Consider the following 21,014-nt stretch of genomic DNA (forward strand, 5'->3'; position numbering starts at 1 on the left):
TTGCATCTGCACTCTCTCTCACACAAAATCCCTTTTTAGTAATTATCACAAACGCCAAAATTACGTTTGCACCGTGGGGTACCTCCAAGAATTTCATGAGCTCTTTATCCCTCAATAAAACTCAAAAGTTGATAAGTTTAGTCTGCAGAGCTTGGATGTTAATTACTGTCTTTTCACCTTGGTAGTAGATCAATCAAAGGAAAAACAGCGGAAGGTGCACATGAATATATGTTGCCTTCTAGCTCAGTTATCAAAGTATTACCCTGGGAAGAGACAAATGTGAAATAACTTACCTTGTGGGGGTGCTTGACATGACAACAAAAGCCTAGTTCCTTCAGCAACCTGCGTTCTGCCTTGATAATTTGGTTCTTGAGGGATATGTAGTTACTATCTAGAATCACAGGTTGAATGGTCCTGTAATCAAAGAAATGTTAGTACAAATTTATGCAATGCAAAATAACCATGAGCAGCCAGCTTGCAAGGCTGTTAACTTCCTTATAAAAAAAAAATATATGTTCTTTTGGATTTTAGATTCTTCCATTAACGATTTGGACAACTGTCTGAATACTGCAGAAACACCAATGTGGAATTACTCTGTTAAAAGACTAATGCACCACATGTTCAGAGTATGTGTCGTAATATTAAAATACCTATAAAGGCAGTCCCCGGCTATCAGTGGACTTGGTTAATGGTGATCCAGTTTTTGCCATAAAATAGGCAATTTACGGCGCCATAATGGGCCAAGTCTTGGTTAGTGGTGCCATACCATAACTAAAGGGGCACCATTAACCAAAACTTAGTGCCATAAGTGCCTTAAATCGCCGAGTTTCAGCTAATAGCAGTTTTTGCTTATCAGCACCCAGCAGAGAACGGAACCCCGCTAATAACCAGGAACTGCAGTTACACTTAAAACTATGAACTACCAAGGTTTGCAAATACTCCAATACATCGATTTTTTTTAACCTAACCTTCCAATAACCTAACCATTACCTGATTAGTCAGTTAACAAGTACTTCTCAGTTGAAAAATCAAACAAAACATTGCAAGATGTGCACAACAGTTAGTATCCTATTATCTGTTGTTTCCATAACCATTCTATCATTAAGCTTACAGTTTAACTAAGTATTTCAGTTTAAGTGGTGTGTTATAACTACAACATTGTAGTACTGATAAGCAGAGATTGCAGTAATACTAATACAAGATATTCAAAACAGCAAGAACAGTAGGAACTCACTATTTAAATAACACACAACTCTTGTTTTGTTTAAGCACACAAGCCAACCTTTACATAAAATGTTTTTCTACAAAATATTTTTAATACCAACCCATCAACCATAAATAGCCTTCCTTCTGTACAAATGGCTCCCCAGTTGCACCAACTACTTAAATCCTAAAAGACAAAAAGAGAATTCCACATGCTGAGTCCAGCTCCCAGCTCCCAGCTTCCGTTGCTTCCTGAGATGAGGAGTGTAGGAAGAAGACTATAATGAGGATGAGAATGATTGCCTCATATTCCTTCTAATCAAAAGGATTTGAATATAACATCACATACCTGTATCTTGAGAAGTATTCTGACTATATGAGTAACTGCTTAAAGATTCACACAGACCCTCCACATTAAACTTCAGTGCTAGTAATAATGCAAAAGCATGGACATCATGAGCGTTTATCTTGCACTAGGAGAGATCATCTTGTAGTACACAAAAGTATGCCTAGGAAACACATGACAGTATGAGCAGATCGCATTGTCTTATAAAATTGGGAAGTCCTACACTTAATGCTGAACAGAATAGAATATAGAGTTTAGGCCAAAGGCAAAGTGCTGGGACCTTTGAAGTCATTCAGCACCGAAATTGAAATTGACAGTGAAAAAGTTTGAAAGGTGTAACTGGAGGAAAACCTTGTAGTGGCACCATGAATCAATTGTTACGAGCGGATGGAACTAAAAGTATGCTGCAAAGAACCTTAGATGATGCTTACAGTGCTCAACATGAGGTGTACTGATGGCTCTACCCTGTATGGGGCAATCAATGGAATAGGAAGGCCTACACAGCAGTCCCACCTTGCAGCCCAAAGACTGACTTATATAATTGTTAACTATTAAGTGGCCTCACTGAGCACTCGCAATAAAGACTGGACAGTATACAAAAGAATGACTTCATTTGAGAAATTTGAGGCTTTATTAAGCCAAGCACTGAGGCACTTATGGCCAATCTAAGATTCAAACAGTGAAAAGAGGGAGCTGAAGTGGTTGGACTGCAAGAATGAAGAAAGGACAAGGGAATGGCAGTATAGTAAAAGAGTAAAATATGGGTGCATCTAGGGGAGAGGAGGGAAAAAAAAAAAAAAAAAAAAAAAAAAAAAAAAAAAAAAAAAAAAAAAAAACGGCCAAACCACTTCAGTGATGCCTAAAGCAAACCACAGGAATTACTATGGGAGATAAGCAGCACATGTCTGCTCAAAGCAAGGTTGGATAAGAGGAATAAAGCAAAATGTCTTCTGCACTGCTATAATGTGGCCTGTGTATTCAGTGTGCAGTCATTTTCATCTTTCAAGATCTGCGAGTTGGTGTGCCTGGGAAACTTTGTACACAGTAAGGCTATTCTTGATTATAGGTTGGAATAAACAAAGCCACATTACCTACAAAGGGCAGGATATGGATTTAAAGTTAACAATGATTTTTTTTTCTTTTGGGCAATATATCAACCATTGATAACTTGACAACTTTCAACATAATTGCGACTAAAATAGACTTCCAACCATTCTGAAACTTCTGAAATATTAGTTTGATGTGCCCCATGGTAAGCAGATATGAAAGCTTAAAAGCTTATGCATTTGGTAATTTATTTCTATCAACTCTAATCATTTTGCTCTCTCTCTCTATTACAGTTCTGACATTAGAATGCATAGAGGATATTTCTATGCATTTTTAGCATTGAACATGACAAAATGGTCCGAGTAGAAGTCAAAAACAATGAAACAAAAAAAAACCATCCTGCTGGTAGGTTAACTAAAAGAATGTTGAAAAACAGCGTGAAAAAACAAAACAGAAAACTCTTCAAGTTTCCTGGTCAAATAAAACCAACCTACAGATATTATTCCAAGATTTTTGCCAAGAGCAGTGCTTCTATTTAATGCATTTTCATAACTTTAATCTGTTTATTGCTTTGTTCAAATAAATGACTACATTTTACCTTTTGAAGGGTCACTGTTAGGTATCTCATTGCACCCCCTTCCACTTTCTTCCCTTGGGAATTTTTTTAGTTTCTGTTATTAATTCTTAACAACTGAGTGGTTACCATGCATCCTATAATTTCCAACCATTTTGATCTGAAGGACTGAATACCCCAAACCCAAATTGTTGGTTTCCAGTCGTTCACTGAGAATGACACCCTCCCCTTTGTGTTATCTTCTAGTAACCTAAGTGCTTGACAAAATCTTACATAAAAGTTAACTACAGTAATACATTTGTCTTGCTCATGTCTGAATTTCTGGCATCCAGCAAGGTTGTACAAATAATTTATTCTATAATACTAGATGTTTCCACTCATCTCTGGGAAAACATTTATGTATGTAAACAATGTTTCACATCTATGGTCTTTATTTCAAATTTGCAACTCTTTATTTCTCTCTTCTGGTCTTGTATATGACAATCATGTTGTCTTCTGACATTTATCTTAATTCTAAAAATAACATAAAGAACATTACTTACTTTCCATTTTTAACTTGTCTAATATGCTGAAAAACATTTATAACATCCCTGATCTTGCGAGGAGCTTCTTCAATTTTTGAGGCCAGAGCAATACATGCCATAGCAGTGGTTTCCATTGAGTAGCGTACCATGCTTTTGGCATAGTAAAACCTCTGGAATAACACCTGACCGCAAGCCATTGCAACCTATAATAGATGAAAGAAAGAAAAATTAAGAGCTTTATGTACAGTGACTGTATTTAGGGGTGACATACCAAGCAGCCTGACTACCTATCAAAACTATCATCACTAAAGCTTCACCTCTTTTGACTTGACTAAGACTTTGGACATCTAAAAGTTGCAGGTATTTTTCCATTGGGCAACAGGGACTAATGTAGGGTTTGTAACAAATGCAGGATTATGATAAATAAAAACTTCAGGTTTGTATAACCTAAGAAAAATGCAAATTATCTTGAGTCTACAATCTTATCCTATATGGATGTGAGCCCTTGTCCTTAAAAAGAAGAATTATTACTCAGAAGGGAGATATGTTCAAAGAGCATAAGAGATGTTGAGGCGGTAAAGGATCAGCATCCAAGTTTGATTTTTTTGTAGCATCACTCTAGCAATTAAGAAAAATTTGGGTTTGCCCAAGAGTGATGGGAAGACCATCTCATATATTAGCAACACACATTACAGCAATCAGAAAAAGATATGACAAATTTTTAATCAATTTGTATTTTTCATAACTAACAAACCTTTGATCTTAACAATAAGATAATCTTCTAGCGCTGGCTGGAAACTGGTTAAAAACAATCAAAGATTGTAATACAAGGAATCTGTGGCATCTGGCATCTTATGCGTTTACGAGGTGGATATTAGTCATCAACCAAGCTCGAACCCCCAAGATGCGCTAGTCTACCCTTTACCGCCTTGGAGTGTATCGCTTCGTTCTCCTTTTCCAAGCCAGTTTCCTATCATACCCTGCGCTTGTTTCTTTTTGTTCAGCTGAAAGTTCCATGGCAAAATGTTGCATCAAACATCTAGATTACCATAAACTCTCAAAGAAATCACCCACGATAGAAATGGAGGTTTTATATTAAGAAATGGATGACTAGTCCCTGGACACCTTGTTAACATTCTGACTGCAGAAGCTTGGCCCATGAAAGGTAGCCTGTAACTATGCTGAGGAATGCACTGTCCAAGCCTGCAGCCCATGCTGTTGCCATATTTCCCAATGGCATGATAAGCATTCATGGAATTAAGTGGACTGACTGAGACTAGAGATATTAGCCTACATCCTGCAGTGCATCATAGGCCAGCAGAGGACAGGGAAACAATAAAGACAGTGCTTTCCAAAGACGACAACTCTCATGGATGAGTCACATGACCTCTAGTTAGTGCCTTTACAAGTCAGACCCTTGGAGCTTACAAGACCCACAACAGGCTGAAAGGGAAACTCGTGCAAAGCAGAGGATGAGGGTGCACGACCCCTACCATGCACCTGCTCAGAAGGCCATGAACAGTGACTGGAAAAGAACCAGAACTAACTAGGATAGCCCTGCTAACCAATCTTGGGTTCAGCACCTTATTTCTACAATCATGACTTGAATTGAATACAGAATCTAGGTCAAAGGCCAAGCACAGGGACCTTTGAGATTATTCTGCGCGGAAACATAAAATGACAATACAGGTATTCTCCTACTTGCGATGAGGTTAGGTTCCAAAATACCCATCGTTTGTTGGACAAATCGTATCTCGAATATAGCCTAGCCTATGATAATGAGTACCATCTTTACATATAGGGTAGCCTATCCTACACTACACATTATGCATATACGGCACAGTAATTATTTTCAGCTGAATCTCTAGGTTCAATGCATATTGGCTTACGATAATTCAGTACAAAGAGAAAGTGAACAACATTAAAAAGTTAGCTGAGCGAATACAATAATGATGATACCATAGTATATCGCCGGTAAGCGAAAACCACCATTAATCAAAACTCAGTGATTTATGGTACCATAATGGGGCTTATGGGACTGATAACCAGTTATCGGCACCATAATTAACCTTAGGGCGCTAGACGAGCACCATAAAACTGGATCACCAATACAGGCAGTCCCCGGGTTACAATGGAGTTCCGTTCTTGAGATGCGTTGTAACCCGACAATCGTCGTAAGACGGAACATCATAAAAAATCCAAAGAGAACCTTATTTTTAATGCTTTGGGTGCATTGAAAACTATGTAAACTGCATTCTTATTGCATTTTCCATAAAAAAAAAAACTTCAAATATTGAGTATTTTGCATTTTTGGTGTCATATCTCTTCTGCCATATGAACGTTGTAGGCGTCGTAACCCTGGAAATAATTTCTGATAAATATAATTGAAAAGCGCCTTAACCTCGAAACGTCGTAAGCCGAACCCATCATAACCCAGGGACTGCCAGGGTGCTAGACAAGCACCATAAAACTGGATCACCAATAACTGGAGAATGCTTGTATAAGCCAATTCCGGAGGTACAATACATTCTGACTTTGGTATATCAGTAGGAAAAAAACTGGACACAAAACAGGAATCAGATTCAGACAGACATCTGCATAATTGAGTGATGTCAGGCTACTGAAGCCTACATATAATTATGAAATAAAAACAAATATGCATCTTTCCCCTGAATCTTTAAAATTGGACATTAATCTTTTAACAATTATACATTACTGTATCCAATAATATTGTATGTACTCTCATATTATTATATTATAAAATAGTACTAACAAAACGGTCAATGTTTTGGTTTGGAAATAAGCTGATGGCAAAAGATTATTTCGCCATATTTAATTCAATTCGGAGCAAACTGTTTTGCTTCTAGTTAGCATAAAATAATATCTAGATACTTTACTTACATGAGATAAAGTAATTTTTTTGTTATATGACGTGTTTTCAAGTCGAAATATGAATCTAATAAGTCTTATTGGGAACTAAGTTATTTTTTCATTAACAGATTGCACTGTGGGCATGTTTGTGTAAGAAAAATTGTGATTCCATTTGCTACTCTCACTTGATTTCATGGATTATCATAAGTGAGTTATTGTAACCTGATCACTACCTGTAAAAGGTTTGAAAGGTGTATCAGGAGGAAAACCTTGCAGTTGCACTGTGAAACAACTGTTGAGAGAGGGTGGAAATAAGATGGAAGAAAGAGAATACGAAAGAAGGTACTGTAAAAGGAATGAAAGGGGTTGCAGCTAGGATAAAGCTGCAAAAAACTTGACTAACGTCCTCGGTGCACCACATAATGTGCACTGATGGCACTAACCCCCTAACAGGGTCAACGGCCTTGAGCAAGACTATAAATTTATCAGCCCACTCTAACTATGACTGACTGCTCCTACAACCAGCTAAACATTGTCTATATAAAGGGACCTAGTATTGATGGTTAGCCTAACAACTTGCCTAGCCAAACTAGGAAACTAGCTAACCTCACAAAAATATTGCAAGCATTGACTACGGTAGCACTAGCCCAATCGGCTAAAGGTAGATCTACAGGTGATTGTTCTGCGTTGGATATTTCCTTGGAAACTGACTCATTCTATGGTACTTTGGTTGCTTATTAAAAATTTACTGGTATTTTGCTATTTCCATGTAACAACCCTGCAAGGGCTGCAAGGAACGGTCCCGCGAATATGAAAGCCAGTAGGGGGTTAGGGGGTCAAAAGTATATCACTCTGTTTAGTAATTTCCTAGCCCTTGGGAGGTTGACTACAGTCAACTGACAAAAAATGACAGTAAATTCTTAATAAACAACCAAAATACTCTAGAAAAAGCAAATTTCCTAGGATATACCCAACACAGAGCAGTTACTTACATCTACCGTTATTTTTTGTCGGTCGACTGTAATTAACCCTCCAAGGGCTAGTACTAAACATGACGGAAATACATTTGACCCCCCGCCCCCCCAAAAAAAACCATAGTGGCTTTCCACTTGAAATACGTGTTTGTTTACAGTGAAACTGTGGCGAGAACAATTTTCCAGCCTTTTGACTTATTTTTCTTTCCGCTTCACTACCGTTTCAGACAAATGTTGATAATTCAAGTTAATCCTGTGCCTTATGTATAAGCCTGGTTCAGTTGTGTGTTGTAGTAAGATGCATGAATAGGTGGGGAAAGGGAAGCCTAGCATCCTGGCATCATATTCCCAGCAAAAGTGACTAGGAAAAGAGAAATAAGTGGCTGGCAGCCATTAACTGTCCAACTCATATAAGGCTCAAATTAGAATTAAGATGAGAGAGAGAGTGGGACAGAGCACTTTGTAACCTGGCCTAAATTACTCAGGAGGTAAAAATAAGAGCACTTGCAAAATAAATACTCAGGAGGTATAAGTAGAGCACTTGCATAGTAAATAAGTAATATTATCAACAAGTTCATAAGACCAACACACTAGCCTCGCCATGTCTACACTAACATTGAATTTTGAAATATCGTCTGCCAACCATTGCTGACAGCGACATTCCAATAATATTTTTGCGCCACTACCAACAAAGGGATAGAAGTTTTAACCCATACATATCTATTTCGTGCTGTCTATCAACTGGAAGTTGATCTTTATGAAATAAAATCTTATGTAAATTTTAAAGTACATATAGGCATTTGTGTATGGAAATATTCAGATTTATATATCTTCGCTGAAACCGTTTCGGACGACTGCTCAAAATGCACATGATTTCACTACAAAGAAATTTTAAAACTTTATTATTCCACCACATTCTTATCTATTCTTTTACTTTAACCCATACACCATTACATACTTAAATTTATAATTCCATGTTGTTAAGAGTAAAAAATAAGAGCAGACTGTAGACTTCACAGGAGCAACAGTTGGGACTCACAGAAATTGGATTGGGATAAAGGACCAATGAATTTCTGACCTTTCCACTATTAAGAGTGCAGTGACACAGACAGCTTCCCCTCATGTGAGTGTGTCTGAAACTACCGAATTCTAAACTTTTATGGAAAGCAAAATAATAATTATTTTTATTTAAATATTTATTGATGCCATGAAATGTTTTTGTTCTCTCATGATAGGTGAAGTTATTAGTCTGAAATACAAAAAACATAAGCACCTAGTCCCTTTTCGCTCCATAAGAAATTAATGGGGATGACTTTGAAACAGCCAGATAATCGTCAATAGAGGAAAGTTAACATTGAGACATATTTCGATTGAGAAAAATATAAACATATACAACAACATGTAAAAAAATATTTATCTAAAAAAAATTATTAAATAACTACTCAGCATATTCATATTTTATTAAAACAGCATTTAATACTTAATTTTCTTCATCAATTTACATGTATATGGTTCTAAATGCTTACTTCCCTTTACTATTAACGATTTCATGGCCGATTCAAATCTGGACCTTTTAATTTCTTAAGGCAATAAATCTTTGTTGTGGCCCAAGCCCAGGTGATCAAAAGACCTCCGAAGGCACGGCCACGGAATACTATGGCAAATGGATTCTATAAAATGCATTATGAAAGATCAAATTATAATTGGAATAAGAAATCATTAGTATGGGAAATTCATAAATTCTCACTGTAAATATTCAAATTTTCACTTTTAATTATACAAAAATATAGCCTGGAGGTCTTCACTTGACCTAGGTACTAGGTACCCAGCGCACTGGCAGCCCCGGAAATTCGCTAAGTTTCTCCCGTCCACATCTCAAGGAGCATCACCATTTAGCACTGTTGTCATGAAACCGTACCAGCATCTATGGGCACAAACGTTTTGCAGATTTAGCACAGGAAATGGGCAGTTTGTTTCCTCAATTGACTTAGCAAACATTGAGATAGCGGCAATTGTTTACATTTAAGGTGTTTTAAGTTTAAATTTTGAGAGCGTCATGGTGGTCAAGGTAGCACTGCGCATGGATATACCTTCGTTAAGTCTCTGTTTAATGGGAAATTAGAATTAATGATCAAAATGCGACCAGTTCTCTTGAGCAAGACTACTTTTCTACTTTATATTTAATTGGTGAAACAACAATACAATTAGTACATCTTTCAGCATACAGTATTTCTAAGAATTAAGGACACAGCTGCTTTTACCTTGGAAATTAATTCTTCCTAGTTTTAGTGCTTTTCATGTAGTAGCAGTAGTTTATCTTGTGGCAGTACACTGTTATTTACGTCTTATCTCTACTCAACAATGATGGAGGACTTTAGGAATTCAGGGTTTTGGGTGGGGGACAATACACGTAATCAAAGTGTTTGCGTTCTGGCAGAGGCCGTGGGGGTTGGTTGTTAGGTAGAGAGCGTTGGATATAAATAACACTATCACAAGACTACTATTACATCATCAAAAGTACTAAAACTGTAGGAAAAATCAATTTCCAAGGTAAAAGCAGGCACAAAATCATCACTTAGAATTACCACCAATGTTGATTGCGCACTTGACAAGTTATGTAGACAGAGGTGGTAGAATGACATCACTAAAGTCGCTTAGATAACTCGACATAACTTAGGACCAAAATGACACTTATCACAGACCAAATACAATTTTATTAATTACAAAATTAATTCTTTGATGACACTACACCGAAAAAATATAAAACTCCGTAATCACCAAGAATAACGTTGAACAATGACTGTAAATCACAAAGGTACTTACATTACACAGTGAAAATACGAGTCTTTATTTTGTTGGACACGAAGGGGGATGGAAAGTTGGAAACCCACTATGTTCTCAAATACCAATCCGTAATGACTAAACAAGACAAAAAAAATGTTAGAATTTGCAATACAGTGGACCCCCTTATTCGCATTCTCTGGATTCGCGGATTTCTCTCTGGAACACCTCCCCCCCCAAATTCACAGAAAATTCACCTATTCACGGTATTTTTCTGAGATATATCCATAAATTCCCGTTTTATTTATCCATTTCATCATAAAATGCACTTTTTGTGATAAAACTATTAAAAAAAATCAGGTATAACAATGTTTAGTGGGTTTTTCTTACATCTTAACTATCAAAATAGGAAGTTTTAAGGATTTTTATAGGGGATTCCAAATATTTGCGAATTCCAACAATTTGCGCGGGGGTCTGGTACACATCCCCCCCCAAACACGGGGGGGACCACTGTTCCATAAACGGAACTATATGTTAAGAGAAGTATTATCGTAATTAATGATGAAAATACGGTTATTTGAGAATGTGGACAGACGGGTGTTAACTCTTAAGTACTTCTTGTTAAATATGAAAATGCTATTTAGGTATTTACAGTGTGTGGGTGATAAGGTGTCTGATTAGTCGGAAGAATTGTGAGAAGTTGAATGACGTATTGTGGGGGGGATGATTTCACACATATGTGGAAACTGATGGCATACTTTATAATAATAATATAATAATAATAATAATAATAATAATCATAAAAATAAAAGGTGAATGATGTATTGTGGGGGGGATGATTTCACACACATGTGGAAACTGACGCATTAAAAAAAAAAAGTGCAATACTGAGAACAGGGTATAGTAATGGACAGACAATACAGGAAATCAGAGATGCCAGTTGAGGGGGTTAATGTGAGCTTTACAAGAAGCTAATGTTGAGTAAAATCGTAAAAAGTAGTTTTCTTTTATTACTATGACACCAAAGATATCATGTATTATTATTAAAGGAAATAATACTGCAATGACTTGTTATGGCAGGGACAACTATTTTACACAATAGTTATCAATTCATACATAGTATGTACATAAGAATATAATTATTATATTTTAATAATAATAAGGTAAAATTTTAATAAAGAAATTTATATGAGTAAGCAATGTATTCTAAAATGATGAACAAAAATAGAGTTGTGAATATGAAATATAACATGAATATATGCTAAATATCATATAAATATATAAACCTAATAGTAAGGTAAAATTTTAACAAAGAACTTGTTATGGATAAGCTATGTGCTATAAAATAATGAAACGAAATTAGACAAACGTGAATAATGAAAAGAAAAGGGATTGACTTGTGTACAAATCACGTACGAAATATCCCCAAGCAACGTCCAATTTGACGTCACTGACACAAAGGTATCGAAACATCCTAAAACCACCTTCTAGTCCCCACCCCTTAGGCATTTTTCAGGGGCCTGTCCTCTATTGTAGGGTAACATTGCAAGATATATAGGGAAAAATTATGAAGTGAGAACACATTAATGCACATATTAAACATATACAGGTAATGACCTACTTACGACCTATGCGACATACGTCTGATCGACTTTACGACTATTATTTTCGGCAGAACATGCATACGAACGTAAAATATTCTCCTGCAGCATCCGCGCATCTCTCAAGTCCCGCGCTCACTCAGTGTTGCCTGTAGCTCGGTACTGAATGCATCTCTCGCTCTGCTGTGTTCATTTTTCAATTGTATTTTTGAATGTTTTCTATTTTTTGCACCTGTATTTTGTATTTTTCAACATTAAACAAATTGTGCTGTAGCATCCAGTGTTTAAATTAAACCTGACAAAAGTAACAACAGGAAATAGTATGATGCACAGAGAAACGGGCTTGCTATGAACGTAACAATACATAAGACGCAATGTCGTGTACGAGACGTTACAAATGGTATAAAAATTCCAAGAAATCATAACTAGGAAATACAATAAGTACCGTATATTTCGGCGTATAAGTCGACCCTTTAGCCCCAAAAAATCATGCCAAAATTAGGGGGTCGACTTATCTAACGGTAAAAAAAAGTGAATCTTTATCATTTTGGCATATTGGTACAGGAATCCAGGCTTTACAGTTGGCTAATAAGAATGACAGCCTTGTTGAGGTAACTATGTATGTAAATACCAGTATTAAAAACATTTAACACTCTAATACGACTATAATAATACATTAGAACATCCATTACCGTAAATAAAATGAAAAAAATCAAAGTACCTTGAAGAAACCCCAATTGCACAGCAAGTGTAAACATTGCGTAGCCATTTGTAGTACAGTAATTGAGAAGGATGCGTTCACCGACAGTTTTGTATTTACCGGGGGTATTGTTCAAAAACATTTATGGTATGAAATCTTTATTGATCACTAAAGAAAATTTAAAAAATTGTATTTAATAGTAAATATGTATTTAAAATCCTTCAAAATTACTTGAGTCATTGTCACTTTAATTAAACAATTCATCAAACAAATTATCATTCACAGTTTCATCAGGATCCCAGTTTGAATCTGGTGAATCATCTGCAGGTTCGTTTTCCCTCAAATGAGCCTGTTTATGCCATAGAAGAACCAATGGTCAAGGAATATTCCAACATAATAATAAAATACCGGCACGTCGTTTTAACAACCCAATCAAAACATTAACTTAAGTGGCAGTTTGTACATACGTACATATATACGTAGGCCGTTATGCAGCGTTACTTAGCGCTTTGTTTGTTTACATTACACTCGAGTAACGTATCTTTCGTTTCATCATTTTTAATCATATTTGCCGGTATATTCATCTTTTATATATTACGCAGATTTGTTAATATACCGAGTATATTACCTGTAAGTATTTCTTATGATAAGTAGAGCACCATATGTACCGTAATATCATTCAGGTTATTTTATATACGTTTTACCCTGCTGCTTATTTTGAGCGTACGGCTGGCCTCTCATTTTATAGGTCAACTAATATACCCGATATTAGTTAAAATCATACAAATTTACTCAGAATTGGGGGGTCGACTTATCTTCCGGTTGACTTATACGCCGAAATATATGGTAAATTAACTAAAAAAAAAAAAAAAAAAAAAAAAAAAAGAATTTTTATATGAACATGACAAACGAAGCATTATGAAACATTATGATGCGTGGAGAAACAGTTTGGACAAACGTTTGGCGAATGTAACAGTACATAGAGAGACGTTACAAATGGTATAAAAATTCCAAGAAATCATAACTAGGAAATACAATAAGTACATTAACTAAAAAAAGGATGAATTTTTATATGAACGTGACAAACGAAGCATTATGAAACAGTATGATGCATGGAGAGACAGTTTGGACAAATGTTTGGCAAATGTAACAACATGGAGTAGTAATGTCGTGTAGAGAGACGATACAAATGGTATAAAAATATAAAAATAATCATAACTAGGAAATACAATGAAGTCTAAAGAAAACAAAGATAGCAAAATAAATTAACTAAAGAAAAGGTTGAACCTACAAACGTAGCAATATGAAACAGTGTGATGTGTGGAGAACGGGTACGTCTGACAACTTTGACAAACGTTAACAGTAAGGCGTAGTAATGACATGTGTACATATGTAGGTGTGAGATGTTACACATGCTACAAAAATGTAAAGAAATCATAACTAGGAAATATAATAGACATTCTGAAGAAAAAGACAGCAAAATAAATTAGCTAAAGAAGGGGTTGAATTTTTACATATATGAACTTGTGAAAGGGTATCGTAAAGTACTATCGTAATATGTATATGACAATAACAATATGCACCAAGAATGGTAATACAATGGTCTTAATGATAATGAACATTAAATAATAATGAATTATGACTTAAATATGATAATATAAGTAATAATCTAAGAAAATTTTGATAAAATATGACTTTCAGATGATGTCAATATCATTACACAATATGTATATGTATGATAAACTCTACGGTAATTTAGCAGATATCGACTTGCGTCCAAATCTTGTTACAACTGGTTTTGCAGAACCTATTGCGGTCGTAAGTAGGTCACTACCTGTACTATGATAAACCAAACAGAAATAAAAGCCTGAAATAACGTAACAAAATTATAAAACAAATGAGGAAAAGGAACATATGCAACTGTATGAATCCCACCAAATTCTTCACTCAGTCCTATCGCAATGTAGGGTTAATATTGCAACATGATTGCTTAAATACATGTCCCTCCCCACAAATTCCCCCAACATTTCGCTCACTTAGGAGTCAGCCTCTGAAACAAAAGCTCCCCTATAACATGGCACATGCTCGGTAGCATTCAGCACCATAATAGCAGTAGTAGGAGGAGGATTTGCCTGTAAAATGGCTGCATTCTCGGTTAATTTATTGCTTATTTCTGCTTGTATTTCGCATTCCAAATGTCACAAATATGAGGAAATAAAAAAAAAGTAATTTTGTCGAAAAATTATTTTTTCCTATATACAAACCTGGGTTGTCTAACAAAAGGATATCCGCGGGAACGCGCCGCCGCTACCGCATACAAAGAGTTCAAACTTGAATCGCTGTACCTGGGTCTGGGGTAACTGCGCGGGGTGAGCCCGGGCCAGCTTGGGTAGGTCATTGTGATACCATTCTTTGAGCCGTTAGAATACTTAGTCTAAACAGACACACTCTTCAAAAGGGGGGCCATAACTCAATGAGGGGTGGATGAGGAGGGCCATTAATCTGTTAGACAACCTAGGTTTGTATATAGGAAAAAATGATATTGTTATTTTACAATAAAGTTTTGTACATACTTACCTGGCAGACATATACTTAGCTTACGTCTCTGACGTCACGACAGAATTCAAAACTCGCGGCTAACGCGACAGGTAGGTCAGGTGATCTACCTTACCGCCGCTGGGAGGCGGGTGTAAGAACCATCATACCTTTCTTGCCAGATTTTTTCTCTCTTATACCTGTCTCCTGAGGGGAGGCTGGCGGTCCATCAATCGTATATGTCTGCCAGGTAAGTATGTACAAAACTTTATTGTAAATACATATCATTTTTGTACATGAACTTTCTGTCGACATATACTTAGCTGATTGACACCCTTGGTGGAGGGTACAAGACAGAAAATAACAAAGAAAAGGTAAACAACACCTGTTGTAGGATAAACCTAACCTTGGTTCTTACCTGTTTAGGCTGAAGACTTCATAGATACTGTCTATTAGTCTGCATAGCCATAAGAGCTACAGCGAGGGCGTGACCTACAGCTGAAAAGACTCTTTGGGTCTACTAACGGGACTTGATATCCGCTTACTTAGTAGAATCCAAGTCGGATCATGTCAATGGGGGTCGCCCTCTTCTATGACAGAACCTGTCCACTACCAACGCAGGGAGCTTTAAACCAAATCCGATCACCTAACCAAACTAACGTTATTAGCATTACGAAACGAAAAAAGATGCCTACCTGCATCATTTTTCATACAACCATATGAAACTCAATTACCAAAAAAAAACAAGGGAAAAAACTACTAAGGAATATGTTCCAGCTCCCTGCCCCAGCACCGAATCCGCCGATACGTACGGGCCTTAACGCGAAGCACTCGTCATACGTAATACTGACGTCTTTTAGGTAGTGGTTGGCGAATACTGAATTACATCTCCAGAATGTAGTTTTCATCAGATTCTGAAGAGACATATTCTTCTTAAAGGCCAAGAAGTGGCAATTTGATCCTCCACTTCATGAGCCTTGACTTTTAGGAGCTTGAAATGTTCTTCATACAAGATCTATGTGCTTCTTTCACAACACTTCTAATGAAGAAAGACAGCGCATTTTTCGACAATGGTCTGCTGGGGTCCTTTACAGAGCACCATAGTCTGTCCTCAATGCCCTTAAGGGTTTTCTTCTTCTGAAGGTAGTAGTATTTTAAACTCCTAACAGGGCAAAGAGTTCTTTCAGGTTCTTCCCCTACTAGGGCAGATAAACCACGAACCTCAAAGTTCCTTGGCCAAGGATTTGAGGGGTTCTCATTTTTTGCTAAAAACGAAGGAAGGAAGGAACAAACCACGGAATCTCCTTTGAAACCTACCCTTCCTTCTAGGGCATGAATCTCACTAACCCTTTTAGCAGATGCTAAAGCCATGAGAAAGAGAGCTTTCCTCGTGAGATCTTTGAAGGAGGCTAAATGTGGTGGTTCAAACCTAGCGGACCTCAGGAAACGAAGAACCACATCCAGATTCCAACTTGGAACTTCGTTCGAAGTTTTCTTGGAAGATTCAAAAGATCTTAATAGATCATGAAGATCTTTGTTATTCGAAAGATCTAAATTCCTATGTCTGAACACCGCAGCCAGCATGCTACGGTATCCTTTGATAGTAGATACTGCCAAACCGCATTTTTCTCTGAGGAAAACTAGGAAATCTGCTATCTGAGTCACAGAGGTTACTGGAAGAGGAAAACTTCTGGTTCCTGCACCAACGGCGAAAGACGTCCCACTTCGACTGGTAGACTTTAAGGGTCGAAGGTCTTCTAGCTGAGGCGATAGCCTTAGCAGCTTTTGTTGAAAACCCCTTCGCTCTGACAAGACTTTTGACAGTCGAAAGCCAGTCAGATTGAGAGCGGGGAGGTTTCTGTGATACCTGTCGAAGTGGGGTTGTTTGAGCAAATCTTGTCTTTGTGGAAGTGCTCTTGGAAAGTCCACCAACCATTCCAGTACCTCTGTGAACCAATCTTGGGCGGGCCAGAACGGAGCTACTAGCGTCATTCTTGTCCTCTCCGAGATAGCAAATTTCTTGAGGGTTTGTCCTAGTACTTTGAAGGGGGGAAAGGCGTAGACGTCTAGCCCTGTCCAATCTAGGAGAAACGCATCCACTGAAACTGCTCCTGGGTCTGAGATCGGGGAGCAGTAAATTTCGATTCTTGCGTTCTTTGCTGTTGCAAAGAGATCGATGTGAGGTCTGCCCCATCTTCTCCACAGGTCTTGGCATACTTCTGAGTGGAGGGTCCACTCGGAAGGCAGGAGTTGATTCTTCCTGCTCAGGAGATCGGCCCTGACGTTCCTTTCTCCCTGTACGAATCTGGTGAGAAGACCGATCTTCCTTGTTTGAGACCACAGCAGAAGATCCCTTGCTGTTTCGTACAGGGAGAAGGAGTGCGTCCCCCCCTGTTTCTAGATGTACGCCAAGGCTGTTGTGTTGTCCGAATTGACCTGCACTACTGCATTTCGGACGTGGGGTTCGAAGGCTTTCAATGCCATCCAGACTGCCATCAACTCTTTCTTGTTGATGTGCCAGGACACCTGATCCCCCTTCCAGGTGCCTGACACTTCTCTTGTCCCGAGTGTCGCTCCCCAACCTGCCTCCGATGCGTCGGAAAACAACACATGGTTGGGGTTCGGCATGTAGAGAGACATTCCTTCCACAAATCGAAGTGGGTCGTTCCACCACCGAAGGTCTCTCTTGATTTCTCTTGAGATCTTGAAGGAGAACTCCAGATCTAGGGAGAGCGCCTCCAGTTCTGGTATAGGAAGAACTGTAGAGGCCTGAGATGCAACCTTCCTAGAGAAACGAATTGCTCCAGCGAGGAGTGTGTCCCAGCAGACTCATCCACTCCCTCGCTGTGCATGCATCTTTCTCTAGGAAGGTCGTTATTTTCTCGTAGCAACGAGCTATCCTCTCTGGCGACGGAAAAGCCCGAAAAGCCAGAGAAGCTATCCGAATCCCCAGATAGATCCTCTCTTGACTGGGGATTAATTGAGACTTCTGGAAGTTCACCAGAAGCCCCAGCGAACTTGCCAATGTAAGGGTCTTTTGAAGGTCCTCCAGACATCTTTCTTGAGACTCTGCTCTGATTAGCCAGTCGTCGAGATAAAGCGACACCCTCACTCCCTCCAAATGTAGCCACTGCGCCACGTTTTTCATTAACCCCGTGAAAACTTGGGGTGCAGTTGATAGGCCGAAGCACAAGGCCTTGAATTGGAAGATGTTTCCTCCCATCATGAATCGTAGATACTTCCGTGAAGAAGGATGGATCGGCACATGAAAGTAAGCGTCTGAAGGTCTAGAGACACCATCCAGTCCCCTGGACGAAGAGCCGCTAACACTGAGGAAGTTGTCTCCATGGCGAACTTCCTCTTTTCCACAAAGACGTTCAGGGCGCTTACATCCAACACCGGTCTCCATCCTCCTGAGTTCTTCGGAACTAGGAAAAGTCTGTTGTAAAAGCCCGCAGAGCGGGGATCTTTCACTAGTTCTATAGCCTCCTTCTCTAGCATGAGATCTACTGCTAGAGAAAGGGCTTGATTCATGATGGGGTCCTTGTACTTGGCTACCAACTCCCTCGGAGTTGTCGTCAATGGTGGTCTTGACGAGAAGGGAATGAGGTATCCTTTGCTGACAATCGATAGGGACCAATTGTCTGCCCCTTTGTGGGCCCAGACGTCGGCAAATTTCAGTAGTCTGGCACCCACTGATGTCTGGAGTCCTTGACCGCTATTTCTTCCCTCTGACTGACTTAGAGAAGGTTTTACCTCTCTTAAAAGGTCTATTCCCTCTGGTTGCAGACCTCTGACAGCGGGTCCTCCTCGAAAGGGCTCCTGTCTCAGAGGAGTCTCTTTCTTGGTCTTGGGTTGGAAGACAGAGCGAGGTTTCCTGGCCGCCTGGGCTAACATGTCCTGAGTAGCCTTAGCTGAAAGGGCACTCGAGACATCTTGGATAATTTTCTTGGGGAACAGAAGAGGAGAGAGTTGAGCATACAAGAGCGAGGCCCTTTGTGCATGAGACACTGCCTTCGTGAGAAACGAACAGTAGACCGACCGTTTCTTAAGCACTCCAGCTCCAAACAGTGAGGAGACTTCACTCGATCCGTCTCTCACTGCTTTATCCATGCAAGTGAGTACACAGTTAAGATCTTCAGGAGACAGAGCATCTGGGGTCTTGGTCTTATTAGCCAGAACACCTAAAGACCAATCAAGGAAGTTGAAAACTTCCAGGACTCGGAACATTCCCTTCAGTAAGTGGTCAAGTTCGTTCATTCCCACAGTCTTGGCGGACAAGAGGGCGGAACGACGAGCAGCATCCACTAATGAAGAGAAGTCCGAGTCCGCAGACGAAGGGAGAGCGAGACCTAAAGGTTCTCCAGATTCGTACCAGAATCCCAATCTGCCGGTCAGTTTAGACGGAGGGAAAGAAAAAACCGTCTTCCCTTTCTCTTCCTTAGAAAGGAGCCATTCCCCAAAACCTCTCAGCGCCTTCTTCATGGAAACAGTAGGTTTCATCCTTACACAAGACGAAACCTTCGACGTCTTCGAAGTGGAGAATAACGAAAGAGGAGAAGGGGGAGCCACAGGAGAAAGGATATCTCCAAACTCTTGCAGTAACTCCGTTAGTTTTCTTATAGGAGGAAACTGAGGCGTCTTTTGGTCCTTCTTCTTCTGAGGGGTCCTGTTCCTCTCCTGAGCTGAAGAGCCCTCCTGATCCTTAGAGGCGCGACTATTCTTAAAGGAGTCCCTAGAGGAAGTTAGACGTATACGTCTTGGAGACAATGCTTCAGGCAAGTGTCTACTTGCAACCTCCTTCTTGTCTGGAGGAGTGCGTTTCCCAGATCCTTGAAGCCTAATAGGAGTCATGCGGCAGTCAGGTGCAGAGCGCCTGTTTGAAGAAGAACTTCTATCAGGCTCTTGGCGCCTATCCAAAGGAGAGCGGCTACCAGGCGAACGGCGCCTGCCATACGAAAAGCGCCCACCAGGCTCTTGGCGCCTGAACCGAGGCGAGAGAATCTCTGGCGACGAGCGCCTACTAGGTGAGCGCCTACCAGGGGAGAAGCGCCTGCTAGGCTCTCGGCGCCTGACTCGAGGCGAGTAAAAGTCGGGAGAAGAGCGCCTGCCAGGCGAAACGCGCCTAACAAGCTCTTGACGCCTGTCCAGCGAAGGGCGCCTGTCCGATTTAGGGCGCTTGTCAACCGGAGAGTGGAGGCGAGACGAGGAGCGGCTACGAGGTGAGTAGTGCCTACTAGGCTCTTGGCGCCTGTCAAGGGGAGCGATCCTGTCTCGAGAAGAGCGTCTGTAGGGTGAGGATCTCCTACGCGCAGTTTGCTCCTTGTCCGAAGGAGAAACTTGTCTGTCAGGCGAATGTCGCTTAGACGCAGATGTGATCTTGTCCGAAGCAGAAAGCCTCCTGCGAGAATCCGAACGCACAGGTGAGCGCGCCTCTTCCGTCGAATAGCGAGAGTCAGGAGAGGGGAGCCTGGACTTCTTTACAGGAAGCGAGACGTCCTTCCTACGGACGAGAAGACACGCAAAGAGAGCCAGCCAGAGCCGAAACCTGCGCCTGAAGGTTAGCCAAGACCCTTGCAGGAGAATTCACAAACTCGTGAACAGGAGACGAAGCTCGATCTCCGCTCGGGGAACGATACTCCTGAGATCTCTTACGCTTCTTCGCTTCCACCTCAGGCTCTTCCGAAAAAACTTCAGGGCTGGAAGGGCGGGCGCAGGGAGCGTTCCAGGCTCTCTTCGAAGGGCGCGAGGCTTCCGAAGAGCTCCATCCTCTTTTAGGAGAAGGCGAAGGCGACGACGAGAAGCACTGGCGCAAAAATTTCTCTCTTGGAGCGATCCAAGGTAGCCTGGGAACGATC

At 39.7% G+C, this 21,014-nt stretch overlaps 1 protein-coding gene across 1 annotated transcript in view; it reads right to left on the reverse strand.

Moving 5' to 3' along the window:
- Nucleotides 1-21,014, reverse strand: part of LOC135210167 (cyclin-L1-like) — a 66,030-nt gene that overhangs the window by 33,172 nt on the left and 11,844 nt on the right. Inside the window, exons 2-3 of the mRNA XM_064242993.1 lie at nucleotides 3,713-3,897; nucleotides 294-414 (exon numbers count right to left, since the gene is read on the reverse strand). Coding sequence (XP_064099063.1) covers nucleotides 294-414; nucleotides 3,713-3,897 — 306 coding nt within the window. The remainder of the gene's footprint in view (nucleotides 1-293; nucleotides 415-3,712; nucleotides 3,898-21,014) is intronic.

This window comes from Macrobrachium nipponense, chromosome 39 (assembly GCF_015104395.2).
Source record: "Macrobrachium nipponense isolate FS-2020 chromosome 39, ASM1510439v2, whole genome shotgun sequence".
Classification (NCBI taxonomy): Eukaryota; Metazoa; Arthropoda; class Malacostraca; order Decapoda; family Palaemonidae; genus Macrobrachium; species Macrobrachium nipponense.